The sequence below is a fragment of the Microcaecilia unicolor genome, chromosome 2 (genome assembly GCF_901765095.1).
Source record: "Microcaecilia unicolor chromosome 2, aMicUni1.1, whole genome shotgun sequence".
NCBI lineage: Eukaryota > Metazoa > Chordata > Amphibia > Gymnophiona > Siphonopidae > Microcaecilia > Microcaecilia unicolor.
Genome location: NC_044032.1, coordinates 367,690,389 through 367,713,478, shown reverse-complemented (window position 1 = coordinate 367,713,478; position 23,090 = coordinate 367,690,389). Strand labels below are relative to the sequence as shown.

At 42.3% G+C, this 23,090-nt stretch overlaps 1 protein-coding gene across 5 annotated transcripts in view; it reads right to left on the bottom strand.

Moving 5' to 3' along the window:
• HGSNAT (heparan-alpha-glucosaminide N-acetyltransferase) overlaps window positions 1-23,090 on the bottom strand; it is a 108,576-nt gene that overhangs the window by 33,286 nt on the left and 52,200 nt on the right. For all 5 annotated transcript variants that reach the window (XM_030194548.1, XM_030194549.1, XM_030194550.1 and 2 more), the window contains 3 exons: window positions 14,690-14,811; window positions 1,392-1,518; window positions 590-676 (listed from right to left, as the gene is read on the bottom strand). In XM_030194548.1, coding sequence (XP_030050408.1) covers window positions 590-676; window positions 1,392-1,518; window positions 14,690-14,811 — 336 coding nt within the window. The remainder of the gene's footprint in view (window positions 1-589; window positions 677-1,391; window positions 1,519-14,689; window positions 14,812-23,090) is intronic.

Genomic DNA, 23,090 nt, shown 5'->3' with positions numbered 1-23,090 from the left:
AAAATGGTCTTGAATTCCTGTCACAAGCCATGTGATTATATCAATACCAGTCACTGCTCCCTCTAAGCTGAGCGGGACCCTTCACCTCAGTCCTGCCAACAGGGAGTATTGTTTCCCTATTACATTTTTAATAGTGAGGGACAGGCAAGCTCTGCAGGACTCCAAGGAACTTTCCTGTCCCCAGCAACTGAAAACATAATATTGAAACACCACCCCCTACTAGCAATGGAGGTGGAAGACTCCTACTCAGGCTAGAACATGGTTACCAGTTCATATTTTCTTCAGCTACTGTCCACTATAAGCTACACCTTACACAAACTCTAAAATGATTTTCAAAGTCACATGCTGTGCTTCCTGCTGTTCAAGTCTCATTCCTTAAAAGTTTGACGGCTTCAAAGAATGCCACTGATTGCAATATACTGTCTATGGTAAAACAGGTTAAAAATACCTGAAGTCCCAACCAAAAGTATTTTAAGTTTGTTTTAATATGAGACTGATATAGTGTAATGTTTGGTTCTCAGCTGCATATAATTTGTATTCTTTACCAATGTTCAATAAAGACATCTTATAAATTAAAAAAAAAAAATACCTGAAGTCCCAAAAATGCCAAAACAACGGCATTGATTGTTCCCAAAAGTCCTTCTGGATCATAGGCCACAGTTGACTGATATATGACCTTGATAAAAAAGAAAAAAAGAAAAAATATATATATATCAAGAAACCAGAAATTTCTAGAAATACATTTCCACTAAAAAAAAAAAAAACCTGAGGGTCTCTTTTACTAAGCTGTTTAAGCGCTAGTGCACACTTAAACAGGAAAAAAAAAGCCTAACGTGAGATGTGCTAAAATGTTCTGCGTCAGTATGTGCAGATAATGAAACTAAGTGCACAGTATTTATTTTTTTTTAATTGGTTTGGAAACATGTCATGGTTGGAGAATGGACGTGGAAATGCTATTCAGCTAGCACACTGACATTACCGACGCACTAATTACTGTGTCAGTAATACAGAAGCCCTTACTACCTTTTAATTTTTATAAATGGCCGCACACTAATGCTTACATTAGCGTATGGCTAGAAAATCAACAAATAGAAAAAAGGCCAAATTTATTGCTGTCTTAGACAAAGGCTTAGCGTGCAGGAAAGATCTGCCTTGGAATGCACTAGGCCCATTTACTAGCGAAGCTTAGAAAAAAGAGCCCCTCAGTGATTAAATTCAATCCAGTTCAAATATACATACAAAATATGTAATGTATGGTAGCCGCCGCTTCAGATACTCTAAGAAAGGGACATGAAGCCCTCTGGTAGTTTAGTGCTAATATGGAATTCTAAGACACATCAGAGCCTGAGAAATGAACTATACAAGTCTATGCACAGGTCAAATGTACTCACGTTAGAAGATGGGTGCTGATAAATATGCTCTTCCCCCAGCACAGTACGATCTATATAACCAGCTGCTCCTCCAGTACAATTCGGATACTGCCCAAAGTCACCAATGCCACCAGGACCAAGGTAACCTCTGTGAAGGGGAAAAAAATTCTCCAATTTGAACACATACAAAATTAATTTAATTCCAAACACTGCTGAAAAGGGCCCATAAACTACTCTACTCTAAGTAAACAAATATATTGGGCCCACTACTAGCCCTTTGCCCTCTATATCTCATTATAAACACCACCACAAACTTCCTCTACTACTGGGAAAATGTGGCAGTTCATAGGAATCCACTATTGCATTTGGAAGCATCTGGTACAATCTGCTGCTGATTGAGACGTGTTTTTAAAAGGACGGTTTGGGATATTTATTTCCAACTAAAAAGAATACTGGTTTGACCCCTGAGGCAAGTGCTTTTCTGTGCTGAAACACAGCCCATGTCGGGTCCATTTCATTAAAGATTGTACCCATTGTTCCAGTCTTGGAGGCCCTTTTGTGCTTTTTCTTGCTGTTTTAGTTTATGTACTTTTGGACCCCCTCTTTTGCTATTTAATTTGTGCAACAAAATCCTGCCATAACATTAGCAACTAGACTCTATTTGACCTTACTGCCTAAACCTTCTACAAATTAGCAAGGACTACTAGGGTTGGTCAAGTCCCAGATCCTAGCAACACAAGGACAAAATGAATGTCACCAAACTTCTAAGCATAGCCATCCTTACACTACTATCCACCCTCAGTAGCCCTCATATAGGGCTACTGAGGTGGATAGTAGTGTAATACCAATACTCCTCAGCTCGAATCATTCCACTAGACACATCACCTTCCATCAAGGTAAACCTCAGTCCAAAGACTGAAAACTACAACCCCACATACAACAAAAGAGAAACACTCTACAACACCCAACCAAAAAGGAAACTAGCCAAACCCAAAACCCAATCAGATGTCAATTAGTGAAAACCCCTAGAGCCGTGTTATCCAATGATAACTATCTCCCAATACCAGTGGGTTACACATCAACACTAGATCAGTGGTGAATAAAACTGAAACAATCAAAGACTGGATACTGGATGAAGACCTATGACTGATCTTCCTAAATGAAACGAGGATCCACAATAAAGATGACACCATTATCCTAGACCTATGCCCTTCTGGATACAAAATGTTAAACTAGACCAGAACTGGGAAGAAAGGAAGGGACATAGCATTCAACTACAAATCCTTCTTCATAGTGGAACTTGTTACAGAATCCATAACACCACAATTCGAAACTGCCTCAGTTAGAATAAGTGACAAAACCTTACAAAACCAACTAAGCTGTGTATTTTTCTACAGACCTCCAGGAAACTGGAAAATGGCCCAAACACACTTCATGGACTTTAATACCTGCTCAACCAATTCCAATACTTTGATTATAGGAGACATTAACCTACACTTAGAAAATCAAAACATTGAAAACACAAGGAATAGCATTGAATGCCTTAACCTCTGGGACTTCCAATGGCCACCAGAACCCGCTACAAAGACATGCTTTAGACCTATTAGCATACAGATCCTCAATCAACCAGGACTTTACCATACAAAACCAAAAATGGATGGAAACTCCATGGTCCGACCACGTCAAACTAAACATGACCCTCTATTGGAGAGAACTAGGAATTACCCCAACATAATCACGACCCATTCATAACTCACAAGGAAAAGTTGATGCAACTAAATCCCGGTCCTCTCTCTACAATAACTGGTCACCCCAAACAGAATCAGCGGATTTCATAACAGACTGGGACAAAAGATGTACCACCATACTAAATGAGATAGCCCCCATGAAATCCAAAAGCATAAAGGAAAGGAAACTGGCTCCATGATATGATGAAACACTACAAGAGCTAAAAGTCAAATGCAAAAGACAAGAACGAACCTGAAAGAAAAACAAAAACGAAGACACAATCACAGCCTGGAGGGAGACACAGAAAGGTACAAAAATAGAATCAGACAGGCTAACAGGAAATTCTATAAATAACAAGTAGACTCAGATTACAATGATATGAAGAAATTCTATAAACTTGTAAATAACCTATTAAATACCAAGCCCCTCACTACAGGGAACGATAACCCCCCACCAGCACACGAATTGGTCAATTACTTCTAAAAGAAAATCATCAACAAGGTAGACCCTTCCATAGACTAACACCTTGAAAAACTAATAGACGAACTCCACTACCCTCCAGAGGAATCACCAGCAAACAGAACTTTTACCAATGATACGACAACACAAGTGATAAGAAAATTCTCCAACACACACTGCACACTTGACACCTGCTCCAAACAACCTCCTATCTAAGCTATATGTTCAGAGAAGGCCAGTTCCCAAAAACAAAACAGCAACATACTCCTCAAGCCTATCCCAAAGGATATCAAGAAAAATATCAATGATACCTCAAATTACAGACCAGTGGCTTCCATACCTCTAACAACTAAAATAATGGAAGGCATCATAGCCAATCAGCTAACTGACTATCTCAACAAGTTTTCTATTCTACCTGAATCCCAATCAAGCTTCAGGACTCATCACAGCACAGAATTGGTACTAATCACACTCTTAGCAAAATTCAAACATGAAATCGAAACTGAGCACAATAGTCTTACTACAATTCAACATGTCCAGTGCATTTGACATGGTCGATCACAACATCCTGCAAAGAATACCTGATAAAAGAGGAATAGGAGGGAAAGAACTTAAATGGTTCATAGGATTCCTGACCACTCGATCCTACCAAGTGAAATTAAACTACAGTATCTCCAACCCCTTGAAAGCGGAATGTGGAGTACCCCAGGGCTCACTACTCTCTCCACTATGATCCTCCTTGCAAGATCCCTGTCCAATCAAGGGTTCAACCCTTTTATATACGCAGATGACGTTTCCATCTTCATACCCTTCAAGAAAGTTATATCCAAAATTATTTCCAAAAACACAGACAGCATAAATCTCATGGAATTCTGGGCATAATATTTCAAACAAACAAGGGGGAAAAAAAAAACTCACTGCTTGATACATCACCATACAATACTGATTTCTTTACATCCATCAATGCAATGGGAACAACTATTCCCATAGTAGACGACCTGAAGATCCTAGGAATCACCATAGATCATGAACTATCCTTTGACAAACAAGTCAAACACTATAAAGAAAATGTTTCAGACAATGTGGAAACCAACACAAAAAAAACTACTTTCCACAAGGTCTTTCACTACCTCGTCCAAACCATGATCTTTGCACATGTAAACTGCTATAAAAGAATCTACATAGGATGCAGAGCAGACCTTAAAGAAGTTACAAACTGCACAAAATACAGCAGCAAGACTTATGTATTGAAAAAAATCGATTTGCAAGACCTCTGCTTCAAAACCTACACTGGCTACCCATTAAATTGCACATATCATTCAAGATCTGCACCTTGGCCTACAAAATCATCTTTGGCCTCACCCCAGCCTACATGTCTGACCTAATTACCCTACCACTGTGCAACGCAACCAAGAGCACAAGATCCTACTTAACCCTTCACGTCCCCAAATGTCAAGGCATAAAATACAAAACCGTCTACACAACATTTTTCTTATGTCTGCACCAAAATCTGGAACTCCATACCGAAAAACATAAAATCCATAAACAACTACCTACAATTCAGAAAACACCTGAAAGCACACCTCTTCAAAACACTCCTCCGAGAGAACAACACTTAGTCCAACAGAAACAGACCACCACCCTTATCCATGAACTGAACTACTCTTACATGGTCTACTCTGCCTGAACTTTCTGATCACACCAAACTGTCTCTAACATGTAACCTGTTCTCTATTAATTCCACTGTCAGCCACATTGAAACTACCAAGAGGATGGAAAATGTGGGGTATAAATGCAATATATAAATAAATAAATAAATAAACTGTTGATATATCAAGGAAATATTGAACTAGACCTTAAATGTTGTAGTCTTGGCACAAAAGATGTGGAAGAAAGAAATGAATGGACCACTGAAACAAATACATGGATACATATTTCTCAATTGTTAAAACCAATATAAGGACTCTGAAAAGACAGCCATCAATACACCATCTCTGTTGCCACCGACTACCTACCTCTGGACCTGTGTGCCTGTCCTGCCTTCAGTCTATACCAGCGGTTCCCAAATTGTGCGCCACGGCATCCTTGTGCGCTGCAGCAAACTCTCAGGGGTGCCGCAGCAAATCCTGACCTCCCTCCCGCGGCCCACAATCCAGCATCACACCCTACTTTCCCCTCCCGCAGGTCCTAAATCTTCCGCTTCCTCCTTCTTCTCCCACTGCCAGTGTACTTCTTGCAGCTTACATTTTCAGGCCGTCCGCAATTCACACAGGCACTGCGGGGATTTCTTTCTGCTACGTCTGGCCCTCACAACAGGAAGTTGCATCAGAGAGGGCTGGACGTGGCACAGGGAAAGCCCTGCTGGATCTGCGTGAAGGAAGGTAGTGAGCGATACTGGATCTGGGGAAGGCAGAGGTCTTCCTTCCTCCTTTAATACATGGAATATATTTGGCCTGGGCTTCCAAGATGAAATTTTTGAACAGCATCCACACCTGATGTAAATTTTTAACCTTCGCAGCTGCTCCTCTAAGTTTGTTTTTCACCATTGTTCTCATTTTATATTTGAAAGTTAAATATTAACGTATTGGATTTCCTGTGTGTATTTACTCCAAAGCAGATATCAAATCTGATCATATTATGATCATTGCTATTAAACAGCCCCATCACCATTACCTCCTGCACCAGATCATGCACTCCACTAAGGACTAGGTCTACAATTTTTCCTCCTCTTGTTGGCTCCATAAAGAAGTCCTTGATTTTGTCAAGGAATTTTACCTCCCTAGAATGCCCTGATGTTACATTTACCCAATCAATATCGTGGAAATTGAAATCACCCATTATTATTATTTTGCCCAGTTTGTTAACCTCCCTAATTTCCTTTAACATTTCTACATCCGTCTGTTCATCTTGGACAGGTGCACGGTAGTACACTCCTATCACTATCCTCTTCTCCTTTACATGTGGAATTTCAATCCACAGGGATTCCAAGATGTGTCTTGTTTCCTGCAGAATTTTCAATCTATTTGATTCAATGCCCTCCTTAACATACAATGCTACCCCTCCACCAATTCGATCCACCCTATCACTATGATATAATTTGTACTCCGATATGACAGTATCCCACTGGTTATCCTCCTTCCACCAGGTCTCAGAGATGCCTATCATATGTAATTTTTAATTTAGTGCAATATATTCTAACTCTCCCATCTTATTTCTTAGGCTTCTGGCATTCACATATAGACATTTCAAACTATGTTTGTTGTTCCTATTTACATCTTGCTCAACAGTTGACAGTGCAAATTTGCAAATTTTTGTCTGCTTTTTATTTAAAGACACTTGATCTACTATGGTCTCTTTTGCAACCTATCGGGATACCCTATCTTCCCTGTTTTGGTGATATCTTTGAAAGATACCTTGTTCCGAACCATGTGCTTTTGAACGACTGTCAGCCTTCCCCCAAGCTTTTACTTTTGAGATCATTTGGGAGGCTATGCATTCTTTGGGTACCACCCTGTCTCTTCAGATTACCATGTAAAGTTTAAGTTTCAGCACATGAAACCAAATTTACAGTTTTAGCATCAGAGTTCTCTCAATTTCAAACCACACTGCATCAGGACTCCAGGATTCAAATTTTTCAAGGGACAGAAGCTGCAGTAATTAAAGACCTGTCACCTGACTGTTTTGAGACACAAGGTGGAAAATTTAAACAATGTAGAAAAGCGTGCCAATCTGAGATAAATTAGTTTTCCAAATCACCATTTGTTACTTGGAGGGATATACATATTTAAAAAATCTCTTTAGAAAGTTCTGAAAGTTCCCTCTAATTCTTTAACTCCAATTAAAAAGGCATATTTCTTGACTATTGTAGAAAAAAAAAAAGTCTGAGGAACTTTCTCAAGGTCATGTTACAGAAGATCCCCTGGATATTTCAGCAAATTTGGAAACTTCTGAGGTGAATATTATTGAGCCTGTTTCTATACAGGCACTGTGAGCAGTTGGAAATATGTTCTAAGGAATCAACCCTTAACACCAAAAGGTCTCATTTCTGAATTGCTTTGTTCAGGTTTTTCCTAATGTAGCTAGAGAAACACAGAGGAGGTAAACAAACAATTACTTGTTCTTAGACCTTGAGTCCTTCAAATAAGTGCTCTGTTCTTTTGAACTTATCCATGTAAAAGTGTGGTTATACTACATTTAGTTAAATATGTTTTGAGCCTGTTCAGCAGCTTAGGGCGTTTATTAACAGCCTTGGTAGGCACCCTTAGTTAATACGTGTTATAAAGATCTGATGTTAGTCAGGGTATTTAGGTTTCATTTCTTCATTTTTAAAAATGTTGATTTACTTTGTTAATTTTCCTTATCTTGGTCTCCCCATTGATGTGGGCTTGTAATTACATAAGAACATAAGAGTAGCCATACTAGGTCAGACCAATGGTCCATGTAGCCCAGTATCCTGTTTTCCAAACAGTGGCCAAGCCAGGTCACAAGTACCTGGCAGAAACCCAAATCGTGGCAACATTCCATACTACAAATCCCAGGGCAACCGGTTGCTTCCCATGTCTGACAATAGCAGACTATGGACTTTTCCTGCAGGAATCTGTCCAAATCTTTTTGTGTACTTTGTTATGGAAATTGTTCCTTAATTTATTGTTATATTTGCTTGGTTAATGAAATTTAAAAGTGCACTGAAAACAAAACAGAATATAAACATTACCAAACAAAAATAGTTATATGGGTACCAATGACATAAGAAAATGTAGGAAGGAAGCCAAATTTACTCCCCTGTTTACTAAGTCACGCAATGGGCTGTGTTGGCACTGCTGTGCAGCTTAGTAAACAGCAGCGTTGGGCTTTGAGCTAGAAAGCTAAAATCCAGATCCTCCAGAGCAGCATTTTTAGAAATGCTCATAAGTACATAAGTATTGCCATACTGGGAAAGACCAAAGGTCCATCAAGCCCAGCATCTTGTTTCCAACAGTGGCCAATCCAGGTCACAAATACCTGGCATGATCCTAAAACAGTACAAAACATTTCATGCTGCTTATCCCAGAAATAAGCAGTGGATTCTCTCCATGTCCATTTTAACAATGGTCTATGGAGTTTTCCTTTAGGAAGCCGTCCAAACCTTTATCAAACCCTGCTAAGCTAACCACCTTTACCACATTGTCTGGCAACCAATTCCAGAGTTTAAGTACACGTTGAGTGAAGAAAATTTTTCTCCGATTCGTTTTAAATTTACTACATTGTAGCTTCATCGCATGCCCCCTAGTCCTAGTATTGTTGGAAAGCGTGAACAGACGCTTCACATCTACCCGTTCAACTCCACTCATTATTTTATAGACCTCTATCATATCTCCTCAGCTGCCTTTTCTCCAAGCTGAAGAGCCGTAGCCACTTTAGCCTTTCCTCATAGGGAAATCGTCCCATCCCCTTTATCATTTTCATCGCCCATCTCTGTACCTTTTCTAATTCTACTATATCTTTTTTGAGATGCGGCGACCAAAATTAAACACAATATTCGAGGTGCGGTCGTACCATGGAGCAATACAAAGAGGGGCATAATCGAATGGGGCGCCCAAGCTTTCCTGAGGGTGTCCTCGCAGGACGTCCCCACAAAGGGAAACAAGATGGGCGGCCATCTTTTGTTTCGATAATACGGTCGGGGACGCCCAAATCACCACATTTAGGTCGACCTTAGAGATGGTCGTCCCCAATTTTCGGCCATAATGGAAACTGAGGACGCCCATCTCAGAAACGACCAAATCAAAGCCATTTGGTTGTGGGAGGAGCCAGCGTTCGTAGTGCACTGGTCCCCCTGAGATGTCAGGACACCAACTGGGCACCCTAGGGGCACTGCAGTGGACTTCAGAAAAAGCTCCCAGGTGCATAGCTCCCTTACCTTGTGTGCTCAGCCCCCCAACACCCCCCCCCCAAGCCCCACTCCCCACAATTGTACACCACTACCATAGCCCTTAGAGATGAAGGGGGGCACCTACATGTGGGTACAGTGGGTTTGTGGTGGGTTTTGGAGGGCTCACATTTACCACCACAAGTTTAACAGGGGGGGGGGGGGATGGGCCTGGGTCCGCCTGCCTGAAGTGCACTGCAGTACCCACTAAAACTGCTCCAGGAACCTGCATACTGCTGTCATGGAGCTGGGTATGATATTTGAGGCTGGCAAAAAATATATTTAAAGTTTTTTTTTTTTAGGGTGGGAGGGAGTTAGTGACCACTGGAGGAGTAAGGGGAGGTCATCCCCGATTCCCTCCGGTGGTCATCTGGTCAGTTCGGGCACCTTTTTGAGGCTTGGTCGCAAGAAAAAAATGGACCAAGTAAAGTTGGCCAAGTGCTCGTCAGGGATGCCCTTCTTTTTTCCATTATTGGTTGAGGACGCCCATGTGTTAAGCATGCCCCAGTCCCGCCTTCGCTATGCTTCCAACACGCCCCTGGGAACTTTGGTCGTCCCCGCAACGGAAAGCAGTTGAGGGTGCCCAAAATCGGCTTTCGATTATGCTGATTTGGGCGACCCTGGGAGAAGGACGCCCATCTCCCGATTTGTGTCGAAAGATGGGCGCCCTTCTCTTTCAAAAATGAGCCCAATTGGCATTATAACATCCTTATTTTTGTTTTCCATTCCTTTCCTAATAATACCTAACATTCTATTTGCTTTCTTAGCCGCAGCAGCACACTGAATAGAAGGTTTCAACCTATCGTCAATGACAACACCTAGATCCCTTTCTTGGTCTGTGACTCCTAACATGGAGCCTTGCATGACGTAGCTATAATTCGGGTTCCTCTTTCCCACATGCATCACTTTGCACTTGCTCACATTAAACGTCATCTACCATTTAGACGCCCAGTCTCCCAGTCTCGTAAGGTCCTCTTGTAATTTTTCAAAATCCTCCCGCGATTTAACGACTTTGAATAACTTTGTGTCATCCGCAAATTTAATTACCTCACTAGTTACTCCCATCTCTAGGTCATTTATAAATATGTTAAAAAGCAGCGGTCCTAGCACAGACCCCTGGGGAACCCCACTAACTACCCTTCTCCATTGAGAATACTGACCATTTATAACCCTACTCTCTGTTTTCTATCTTTTAACCAGTTTTTAATCCACAATAGAACACTACATCCTATCCCATGACTCTCCAATTTCCTCTGGAGTCTTTCATGAGGTACTTTGTCAAACGCCTTCTGAAAATTCAGATACACAATATCAACCAGCTCACCCTTATCCACATGTTTGTTTACCCCTTCAAAGAAATGTAGTAGATTGGTGAGGCAAGATTTCCCTTCAATAAATCCATATTGACTTTATCTCATTAATTCATGCTTTTGAATTTGCGCTGTAATTTTGTTCTTTATAATAGTCTCTACCATTTTGCCTGGCGTGGACATCAACTCACCGGTCTATAATTTCCTGGATCTCCTCTGGAACCTTTTTTTTTTTAAATTGGTCTTACAGTGGCCACCCTCCCTGTTCCAAGTGCAGAATCCAAGAGACAGGCAGAGTTCTGAAGTTTCATTGCGCAATTGAGACAATGGTGCAGGGGTGAGGGATTTGTTAGGAACGGGACAATATTCTGGGAAAGGGGGAGGCTATTCCAAAAGGATGGACTCCATCTTAACAAAGATGGAACCAGGCTGCTGATACCAGCATTTAAAAATGTAAAAAAGAGATAGAGTAGCTCTTATACTAGAATTGGGGGGGGGGGGGGGGGGGGGGCGAGAGTTGCTCAGAAGCATATGCTCACAATGGGGGAACCTTGAAGGATACCATTAAATTAGGACATTTAGGGAATCCCAATAGAGAGGTTTCAACAATGGTGAAACAAAGCCAGGATTGAGAGCAGAGTAAAGGAAGCAAATTATTTCCGTCAACTTCTACGCAGCTTGTAAATGCAGGGAAAACACAATCTGAAGGGTCTCTGTATACAAATGCTAGAAGCCTAAAGAAATGGGAGAGCTAGAATATATAGCACAAAATGAAGATGTAGATAGGCATCTCAGAGACCTGGAGGATAGAGAACAATCAATGGGACATTGTATTAACAGGGTACAAATTACATCCCAATAATAAAGTGGCTCAAACTGGGGGGGGGGGGGGGGGGGGGGGGATGGGGGTTATGCTATATGTTAGACATGGAATTGAGTCAAACAAAATACATATTCTAATGAAATAGAGAGCAGCGTGAAATCCTTGTAGATACTATTATAAAGAATAAAAATGACTTAACACATAGACAAACATTTAATGGGACAGAGTCAGCATGGATTCAGCCAAGGAAAGTCTTGCCTAAGAAGATAAGAATAGTCATACTGGGTCAAAACAATGGTCCATCTAGCCCAGTATCCTATTTTCCTAACAGTGGCCAAAGCCAGGTCATAAGTATCTGGCAGAAACCCAAATTGTGGCAACACTCCATACTACAAATCCCAGGGCAAGCAGTTGCTTCTCCATGTCTGTCTCAATAGCAGAGTATGAACTTTTCCTCCAGAAATTTGTCCAAACCTTTTTTAAACCCAAATACACTAATGGTTGTTACTACATCATCTGGCAAAAAGAGTTCCAGAGCTTAACCGTTGAGTGAAAAAATATTTCCTCCTGTTTTAAAAGTATTTCCATGTAACTTCCTCGAGTGTCCCCTAGTGTTTTTTGGAACGAGTAAAAAAAAAAAAAAAATTCATCTACTCATTCTACAACACTCAGGATTTTGTAGATCTCAATCATTATTTCCGCTCGTCCATCTCTTTTCCAAGCTGAAGAGCCCTAACCTCTTTAGCCTTTCCTCATACGAGAGGAGTTCCATCCCTTTATCATTTTGGTCGCTCCTCTTTGAACCTTTTCTAACTCCACTATATCTTTTTTGAGATACGGAAACTAGAACTGAACACAAAACTCAAGATGAGGTCGCACCATGGAGCAATACAAAGGCATTATAGTATTTTCGATCTTATTCACCATGCCTCATCAATTTGCTTCATTTCTTTGACGGAATGAATAATCACATTGATAAAGGTGAGCTGGTTGATGTAGTGTATCTAGATTTTCAGAAAACTTTGTTAAAAGTCCCTCATGAAAGACTCCTAAGAAAATTATAATGCCATGGGATAGGAGGCAATGTTGTTTTCTGGATTAGGAACTGGTTAATAGACAAAACACAGAGGGTACCTGTTAAATAACCATTTTTCTAAGGGGAGGAGGGTGAACAGTGGAGTGAGGCAGGGATCTGTACTGGGATCGGTGCTAATTAACATTTATAAATGATCTGGAAATTTAACAACAAATTTGCAGATGACACAAACTTATTCAAAGTCGTTAAAACACATGCGGACTATGAAAAATTGCAGGAAGACCTTAGGCAATTGGACGACTGGGAATCCAAATGGTAGATGAAATTTAATGTGTAATAAATACAAAGTGATACATATTGGGAGTCAGCACCCAAGAAAAAGCTCTAGGTGTCAATTGTAGACAATATGTTGAAATCTTCTGCCCTGTGTGTGGCGGTGGCCAAAAAAGCTAGTAGGATGCTAGGAATTATTAGGAAAGGAATGATGCCTCTGTATTGCTCCATGGTACGACCTCACCTTGAGTATTGTCGTCATTGTAGCTGAAAAAAAGATATAGGGGAATTAGAAAAGGTTCAAAGAAGGGTGACCAAAATGATAAAGGGGATGGAACTCCTCTGGTATGAGGAAAAGCTAAAGAGGTTATGACTCCTCAGCTTGGAAAAGAAACAACTGATGAGGGGTGAGGCAGTGGGGTACAATAGAGGTCTACAAAATTCTGAGTGGTGTAGAACAGGTAAAAGTGAATCGATTTTTTTTTTACTCTTTCACAAAGTATACAGACTAGGGGACATGCAATGAAGTTTACATGACAATACTTTAAAAATGAATAAGAGAAAATGTTTTTTCACTCAAAGAATAGTTAAGCTCTGGAACTTGTTCCCACAGGATGTGGTTACAGCGGTTAGCATATCTGGGTTTAAAAAAATTCCTGGAAGAAAAAGCTTTAGTCTGCAATTGAGATAGACACGGGGGAAGCCACTGGTTGCCCTGAGATTGGTACCATGGAATCTTGCTATTTGGGATTCTGCCAGGTACTTGTGATCTGGATTGGCCACACTGTTGGAAGCAGGACACCTACACAGTACGGCTATTCTTATGTTTAAAAGTTTCCTTTATTCTCTCTTGAAATTAATTCAAAGAACTGTAGTTATTCCCACATGTGGCGCCAGATCTGCTCTCCTCCAATTCCTCAATCTCTACCGTTTCCAAAGATGAGTTAAACAGAGCTGTGAAGTGTGCTGCATCAGGCCCCACTGCCTTAAATATTCTCATTTGTCTAAGTCTGTCAAGTACTTGCTTCTCTCTTTATTCTCAAAAACACTCCCCATTCCATGTACAGGACCCAAGGCAAAGGCAGAGCTCTGGAATCTCGATGCACAGATTAAACAAAGGTTCAGAGAGGAGCGATTTAATTTTTTTCGGAACTGGGTAATATTCTGGGGAAGGGAGAACCAGGCTGCTGGTGCTAATGTTTAAAAAAAAGAGATAGAGCAACTTTCAAACTAGAATTTGGAGGAAAGCTGACAGTTGCTAATGAGTGCATGGTTTGGACTGGGGTATCTATGAATGATATTATCAAAACAGAGAAGTTAGGGCATCCCGAAAGAGAGGCTGCAATAAAGGCAGACGTAAACATTAAATATACAGGAAACAGAATTGAACGATTGCAAATTATATCGGACGATTGCTAGAAGCCTAAAAAATACATAAGTACATAAGTATTGCCATACTGGGACAGAGCAAAGGTCCATCAAGCCCAACAACCTGTTTCCAACAGTGGCCAATCCAGGTCACAAATACCTGGCAAGATCCCAGAAAAGCTCAATACATTTTATGCTGCTTATCCCAGAAATAGCAGTGGATTTTCCCCGAGTCAATTTAATAACGGTCTATGGACTTTTCCTTTAGGAAGGAATATGATAGGAGAGTTACAGTATATTGGTAATGCAAGGCACAAAAGTGAGAAATACTTTAAAAGCTGCTGCTTCAAAAAAGGAAAAATGAAATCAAGGAGTTGGAAAAACTGAAAATGAAACAGGATCTAGCTTCCTTACAGTGGGCAGTCAGGTACTGGTAACAAGAAGGTCAGACACAGCCAAACAGTTTCCAGAAGGATGACCAAAATCCACTGAGGCCAGTACATGACAACGTCCTGGAGAGGGGCCCAAGCCCCACCCTGAAAGATAAAGAACCACAGCCACTTAACCAGAAATGCAGAAATAACATGTGCAATGCATCTGAAATAAGACTTGAAAACTATGAAAATCGATAGTCCTTGCGCCCTTAAAGTTCAGAATAGAGTACTGCTGTTTTAAATGTGTGATACTGATAACAAGACAGTTAAAATGACTATCCAAATTAAAGTGCATATTACATTCTCAATTTTGATTGTATTAAATGCATCCATACTAGACAACACTACTACTCTAATGACAACACAATTGTGTTAGATAGCAAATTATTTACACCAGTGGCTCTCCAACTGTGGATCGGGACCCCAAATAAAAATCACATCAGTGAATGGGGGTCAGAAACAGGCCTGCTCCCCTTCACTCTGGACCTCCACTATGACCCACTGCCCAGCAGTTCACAGGCCTTGTTTCCTCTTCTTGTGTGAGCTTCCTGTTAAACCAGAAATCAATGCAGAGTACTGGGGGGTCTTTGATCATACCATAACGCAGAACTCTGTGCTGAATGCAATAAATGTTTCTGTGGTCACTTTCTTAGACAGGTGGTGGGAGAGGCAGGATGTGGGTAAAGTAGTGATGATGGGGGGAGTTGAGGTCTCCTACTTAGTTCATCATCTGGGGGCCACATGAATTTTTAAGTATTAAAATGTAATCACACTGGATAAAATGTATTTATTACATTTGTACCTCGCGCTTTCCTGCTCATGGCAGGTTCAATGCGGCTTACATAGTAGTTAGAATTTCAGTGAATTACAGACAGAAGTACAATCTGTAGCAGCGTTGTCTTAGCGTAGCAGTATAGTAGTTATTTGTTATTGCGAGAGAAGGGGTAGTATAGGTGGGAGAGTTAGGGAGGGGGTGGGTGAGTTGTTTTAGTCAGGAGATTTGGTGTGAGAGAATAGGGGGGAAGGAGAAGTAGGAGGATTGGTGGGAGGGTGTGGGAGTAAGGTAATAGTTGTTTGCCTATAACAGATATTCTCTGGAGACAGCAGATCAGCAGAAATATAAGCTGACCTCGAGATGTGTCCCTAAGAAGAGCACCAAACAAAGCATAAAAGGGCCTTCAGAGCTGGTTTGGCGGTTTTATTCTGACCCGCACTACTGCATTTGGGAGTGTCTGGTACAATTTGCTGGACACTAAAACATTCCTATAAAAGAACATTTCGGGTTATTTCCCACCTAAAGGAATACTAGTTTGACCCCTGAGGCAGGCGCTTTTGAGTGTCGGGTCCATTTCATTAAAGATTGTACCATTGTTCCAGCTCTGAAGGCCCTTTTGTGCTTTGTTTGCTACTTTATTTTGTGTACTTGTAGACCCCTCTCTTTTTTGCTGCTTCCCATGAAGAGCAAATTTTCCAGCGCTTCCACGTAAGAGCTAAAACATTTCACTACACGTGTATGACGTCTGCACAGTGGTGATTCTGTAGCTACTCAGTTACCACACCTCCAAGCTTTAAAAAAACAAAAAAGGGGCAGCTTCTCCTCTCAATAGGATTAGGATGAATCTGTCTCACCTGTTATAGGTAAGCAATCTTACTTTCTCTGAAGACAAGCAGATTCATCCAGGGGCGTAGACACGGGTGGGCCTGGACGGGCCCAGGCCCAGCCACTTTTGCTCCAGGCCCGCCCAGCCTCTTCTGCCCGCTCTCCCCGTCCATGTGATGTGCTCACTTTTACTGCCCTGGAGCGCCGTTCTCCCTCTAGCACCGGCGATTCCCATAGCCAGCCTTCTGCCAGCGCACGTCGTCGGGGCCTCCTCAGGCACGTCCCGCCTACTCTGCAACTTCCTGCGTCCCACCTTTGCGGTGATGGAGGGAGAACGGCGCTTCAGGTCAATAAAAATGACCAGAACTGACCATGTGCGGGGGGGGGGGGGGGGGTAGCGGGTGGAGAGAAAATGCAGCGGCGGGCGGATAGAGAGGAAATGCGGTGGCGGCGGGCGGGGGGGGGGGTTGGTAGCAGGTGGAGAGGAAATGCGAGGCCTGTGCCCACCCAGCCCACCTCCAGGCCCATCTAAAAATTAAACTCTGGCTACGCTACTGGATTCATCATGCTCACATAACTGGAACCCTCTAACTCGGGACTGTCTTGGAGAACACAACAGTCGCCAAAGGCCAAGAACATGCTTTTACTAGGAGATCCCTGTTTTAACTTTCAGAGCTGTGCATGTGTGTTCTTTATATTTAAAAAAAATAAATAAAAAATAATCCAAAATTATAAAGTCTTGGCCTTGGAAATAAGAATATTGAATTGTACCTCTCAAAGAGAACTTGGACGACAGACAGTCCAGAACTACCATCTCAAAAGAGGTCACATCACAGTTAATCTGATTTGCAAATTGCTATCTTGCTAATCTTCTCCAGAAAGGTAGGCATCAGAATAGTAAGTACACCATGGCCCTAAAATGCCCTTCTATGAAAGCTTGGTCAGGTACATTAGGAAATGCATTCTGCTACTCAACTGGAAATTAAACATTTTTGTCACTGCATTGCTAGTTCTATGGGGTCAAAAGAAAGAATGCTAATGGTCTTCAGTTCATTCAGGTAGAAAGTGGGAGCTTTTGTAATAGTAACATAGTAGATGACGGCAGAAAAAGACCTGCACGGTCCATCTAGTCTGCCCACGATAAACTCATATGTGTATACCTTACCTTGATTTGTACCTGTCTTTTTCAGGGCACAGACCGTATAAGTATGTCCAGCAGTATTTCCCGCCTCCCAACCACCAGTCCCACCTCCCATCACCGGCTCTGGCACAGACCCCGTATAAGTCTGCCCTCCCCTAACCTAGCCTCTCAACCACCAACCCCCTCTTCCCCCCGCCACCCAATTTCAGCTAAGCTTCTGTGGATCCATTCCTTCTGCACAGGATTCCTTTATGCCTATCCCACGCATGTTTGAATTCCATTACCATTTTCATGTCCACCACCTCCCGCGGGAGGGCATTCCAAGCGTTCACCACCCTCTCCGTGAAGAAATACTTTCTGACATCTTTCCTGAGTCTGCCCCCCTTCAATCTCATTTCATGTCCTCTCCTTCTACCGCCTTCCCATCTCCGAAAAAGATTCGTTTGCGGATTAATACCTTTCAAATATTTGAACGTCTGTATCATATCACCCCTGTTCCTCCTTTCCTCCAGAGTATACATGTTCAGGTCAGTAAGTCTCTCTTCATACGTCTTGGAACGCAACTCCCATACCATCCTCGTAGCTTTTAGTACATAAGTACATAAGTAGTGCCATACTGGGAAAGACCAAAGGTCCATCTAGCCCAGCATCCTGTCACCGACAGTGGCCAATCCAGGTCAAGGGCACCTGGCACGCTCCCCAAACGTAAAAACATTCCAGACAAGTTATACCTAAAAATGCGGAATTTTTCCAAGTCCATTTAATAGCGGTCTATGGACTTGTCCTTTAGGAATCTATCTAACCCCTTTTAAACTCCGTCAAGCTAACCGCCCGTACCACGTTCTCCGGCAACGAATTCCAGAGTCTAATTACACGTTGGGTGAAGAAAAACTTTCTCCGATTCGTTTTAAATTTACCACACTGTAGCTTCAACTCATGCCCTCTAGTCCTAGTATTTTTGGATAGCGTGAACAGTCGCTTCACATCCACCCGATCCATTCCACTCATTATTTTATACACTTCTATCATATCTCCCCTCAGCCGTCTCTTCTCCAAGCTGAAAAGCCCTAGCCTTCTCAGCCTCTCTTCATAGGAAAGTCGTCCCATCCCCACTATCATTTTCGTCGCCCTTCGCTGTACCTTTTCCAATTCTACTATATCTTTTTTGAGATACGGAGACCAGTACTGAACACAATACTCCAGGTGCGGTCGCACCATGGAGCGATACAACGGCATTATAACATCCGCACACCTGGACTCCATACCCTTCCTAATAACACCCAACATTCTATTCGCTTTCCTAGCCGCAGCAGCACACTGAGCAGAAGGTTTCAGCGTATCATCGACGACGACACCCAGATCCCTTTCTTGATCCGTAACTCCTAACGCGGAACCTTGCAAGACGTAGCTATAATTCGGGTTCCTCTTACCCACATGCATCACTTTGCACTTGTCAACATTGAACTTCATCTGACACTTGCACGCCCATTCTCCCAGTCTCGCAAGGTCCTCCTGTAATCGTTCACATTCCTCCTGCGACTTGACGACCCTGAATAATTTTGTGTCATCGGCGAATTTAATTACCTCACTAGTTATTCCCATCTCTAGGTCATTTATAAATACATTGAAAAGCAACGGACCCAGCACAGACCCCTGCGGGACCCCACTAACTACCCTCCTCCACTGAGAATACTGGCCACGCAATCCTACTCTCTGCTTCCTATCTTTCAACCAGTTCTTAATCCATAATAATACCCTACCTCCGATTCCATGACTCTGCAATTTCTTCAGGAGTCTTTCGTGCGGCACTTTGTCAAACGCCTTCTGAAAATCCAGATATACAATATCAACCGGCTCCCCATTGTCCACATGTTTGCTTACCCCCTCAAAAAAATGCATTAGATTGGTGAGGCAAGACTTCCCTTCACTAAATCCGTGCTGACTTTGTCTCATCAGTCCATGTTTTTGTATATGCTCTGCAATTTTATTCTTAATAATAGCCTCCACCATCTTGCCCGGCACCGACGTCAGACTCACCGGTCTATAATTTCCCGGATCTCCTCTGGAACCCTTCTTAAAAATCGGAGTAACATTGGCTACCCTCCAGTCTTCCGGTACTACACTCGATTTTAGGGACAGATTGCATATTTCTAACAGTAGCTCCGCAAGTTCATTTTTTAGTTCTATTAATACTCTGGGATGAATACCATCAGGTCCCGCTTTTCTTTGTACCGCTTCTATTTTTTTAACATCCTTCGCAAGGTACGGCCTCCAAAACTGAACACAATACTCCAGGTGGGGCCTCACCAACGTCTTATACAGAGGCATTAAAACCTCCTTTCTTCTGCTGGTCACACCTCTCTCTATACAGCCTAGCAACCTTCTTGCTACGGCCACTGCCTTGTCGCACTGTTTCATCGCCTTCAGGTCCTCAGATACTATCACCCCAAGATCCCTCTCCCCGTCCGTGTCTATCAGGCTCTCCCCACCTAACATATACGCCTCCCTTGGATTTCTACTCCCTAAGTGTATCACTTTGCATTTCTTCGCATTGAATTTTAATTGCCAAATGTTAGACCATTCTTCCAGCTTCTTCAGATCTTTTTTCATGTTTTCCACTCCCTCCGGGGTGTCCACTCTGTTGCAAATCTTGGTGTGATCCGCAAAAAGGCAAACTTTACCTTGTAACCCTTCGGCAATGTCACTCACAAATATATTGAACAGAATGGGCCCCAGCACCGATCCCTGAGGCACTCCACTACTCACCTTTTCCCTCCTCCGAGCGAACTCCATTTACCACCACCCTCTGGCGTCTGCCCGTCAACCAGTTCTAATCCAGTTCACCACTTCGGGTCCTATCTTCAGCCCTTCTAGTTTATTCAAGAGCCTCCTGTGGGGAACCGTGTCAAAAGCCTTGCTGAAATCTAAGTAGATGACGTCCATAGCACGTCCTTGATTTAATTCTCCTGTCACCCAATCAAAGAATTCAATGAGATTCGTTTGGCACGATTTCCCTTTGGTGAAACCATGTTGTCTCGGATCTTGCAACTTATTGGCTTCCAGGAAATTCACTATCCTTTCCTTCAGCATGGCTTCCATTACTTTCCAATAACCGAAGTGAGGCTTACCGGCCTGTAGTTTCCAGCTTCTTCCCTATCACCACTTTTGTGAAGAGGGACCACCTCCGCCGTTCTCCAATCCCTCGGAACCTCTCCCGTCTCCAAGGATTTATTAAACAAATCTTTAAGAGGACCCGCCAGAACCTCTCTGAGCTCCCTCAGTATTCTGGGGTGGATCCCGTCTGGCCCCATGGCTTTGTCCACCTTTAGCTTTCCAAGTTGTTCATATACACTCTCTTCCGTGAATGGTGCTCTATCCACTTCATTCTCAGGTGTACTTTTGCCAGTCCCTCTCGGTCCTTCCCCAGGATTTTCTTAAGTGAAAACAGAACAAAAGTATCTATTTAGCAAATTGGCTTTTTCTTCATCATTTTCTACATAGCGTTTTGCTGTATCTTTTAGTCTCACAATCCCCTTTTTAGTCTTTCTCCTTTCACTAATATACCTGAAGAAGTTTTTGTCTCCCCTCCGTACATTTCTAGCCATTTGTTCTTCCGCTTGCGCCTTCGCCAGACGTACCTCTCTCTTGGCTTCTTTCAGTTTCATCCGGTATTCCTCCCCGTGTTCCTCTACTTGAGATTTTTTGTATTTGTGGAATGCTAACTCTTTAGCCTTTATTTTCTCAGCCACTTGCTTTGAAAACCCTATCGGTTTCCTTTTTCTCTTGCTTTTATTTACTCTCCTTACATAAAGGTCTGTGGCCCTGTTTATTACTTCTTTCAGCTTGGACCACTGTCCTTCCACATGTTGTGCGTTCTCGCAGCCCATCAGCTCCTTCCTCAGGTATTCCCCCATTTTGTTAAAGTCAGTTCGCTTGAAGTCCAGGACTTTGAGTTAAGAGTGGCCGCTAACCACATGAGCCGTTATATCAAAACAAACCGTTTGATGGTCACTGCTTCCCAGGTGCGCAGCCACTCGGACATTTGACACACTATCTCCATTCGTGAGCACCAGATCCAGCGTCGCTCCCTCCCTTGTGGGTTCCGTCACCATTTGTCTGAGCAGAGCACTTTGGAAAGCATCCACAATCTCTCTACTTCTTTCCGATTTCGCAGAAGGAACCTTCCAATCTACATCCGGCAGATTAAAATCTCCCAACAACAGCACCTCTCTTTTCTTCCCCAACTTTTGAATATCAGCGATCAGATCTTTATCCAGTTCCTCCAATTGTGTCGGGGGTCTGTAGACAACACCCACGTGGACCAAGGTTCTATCCTCTCTTGTTAAGGTGATCCATATCGCTTCTTCCTTTCCCCACTTCCCTGTCATTTCAGTTGCTGCGATATCATTTCTCACATACAGAGCTACTCCTCCACCTTTACGTCCCTCTCTATCCTTCCTAAAAAGATTATAGCCTGGTATGTTTACATCCCATTCATGGGAACCATTGAGCCATGTCTCTGTGACTGCAACTATGTCCAAGTCAGTCTCCAACATCAGGGCTTGAAGGTCATGAATTTTATTGCTTAGACTGTGAGCATTTGTGGTCATTGCTTTCCAACTACATTTCCTAGTATGTGTTTTGGGTTTAGTGATTTGTGAGTGTCTTTTCTCTTTGGGTACCTTCTCCTCTTTTTGTTCCCTCTTCCTTGCTTTTTCTTTTTCTTCTGCTTCAATTTTAGTTTCAGGAACATCACAGTGCTGTAGTGGAGCAAAAGAATTTTGTAGTGGCAACACTTGTGTGGGCAGATGCTTCTGTGTCACATGACGAATTCTGCTTGAGCCTACTGTGAACCATCTGTTCCTTTGTGGTTTTATTCTCTGAGGCAGTGGTGAGAAGTTATGATTCTGCACAGTCCTATAAGTTGCTTTAATTGCATCTAATTCTTGCATCACTTTATAGAGCTCTTGTTTTAAAGTAGATAGCTGAAGACAGATAGGACAAGCTTTAAGTTTCCAGATGATTGGCCTTGAAACTAAAGCAGCACAATTATTGCAGAGAATAAAAGTCATCCTGATTGGTTGAAATGGGTATGAACAGGTGTACTATGTTGGAGTATCAGCCTGCAAGACTGCCTGTGTATGACTGTGGAGTAAAGTTAATGAGGCTTGGTTTGTCTATAAATGAGTGGACAACCCTGGGGTGGGTGGGATTATAAATCCCAATGGGTCAGCTAAGTGCTGCTATCAAGGGAATTCTCTAGCTGAATGGACCAAAATGGTAGTGTCTGATCCAGGACTTTACAATTTATTTTACTTTTTAAAACTGCCCTAGATATTAATAACTTTACTTTTAAATAAATCTAGATATTGCCAATAATTATAGCAGTGTCAGCTATGTAAAAATGCCCCTCCCCTCTATCAGAGTTTGGCAGGAACAGAAAGAAAGAAAGACAGAAAGAGAGGTTTCCCAGTGCTAATTAAATTGATTAAGCAACAAGCCTTAAAAATTTAAGACAATATCAGGTAGGTTTCTCACCTAACGCCAGTCAATTTGAGAAGTATGGGATTTAGGGGTCAGAATAAACCTGTCCTTTTTGCAGTAATCCCAAGTATGGAGAGCTGCTTCACTCTTGTTAGG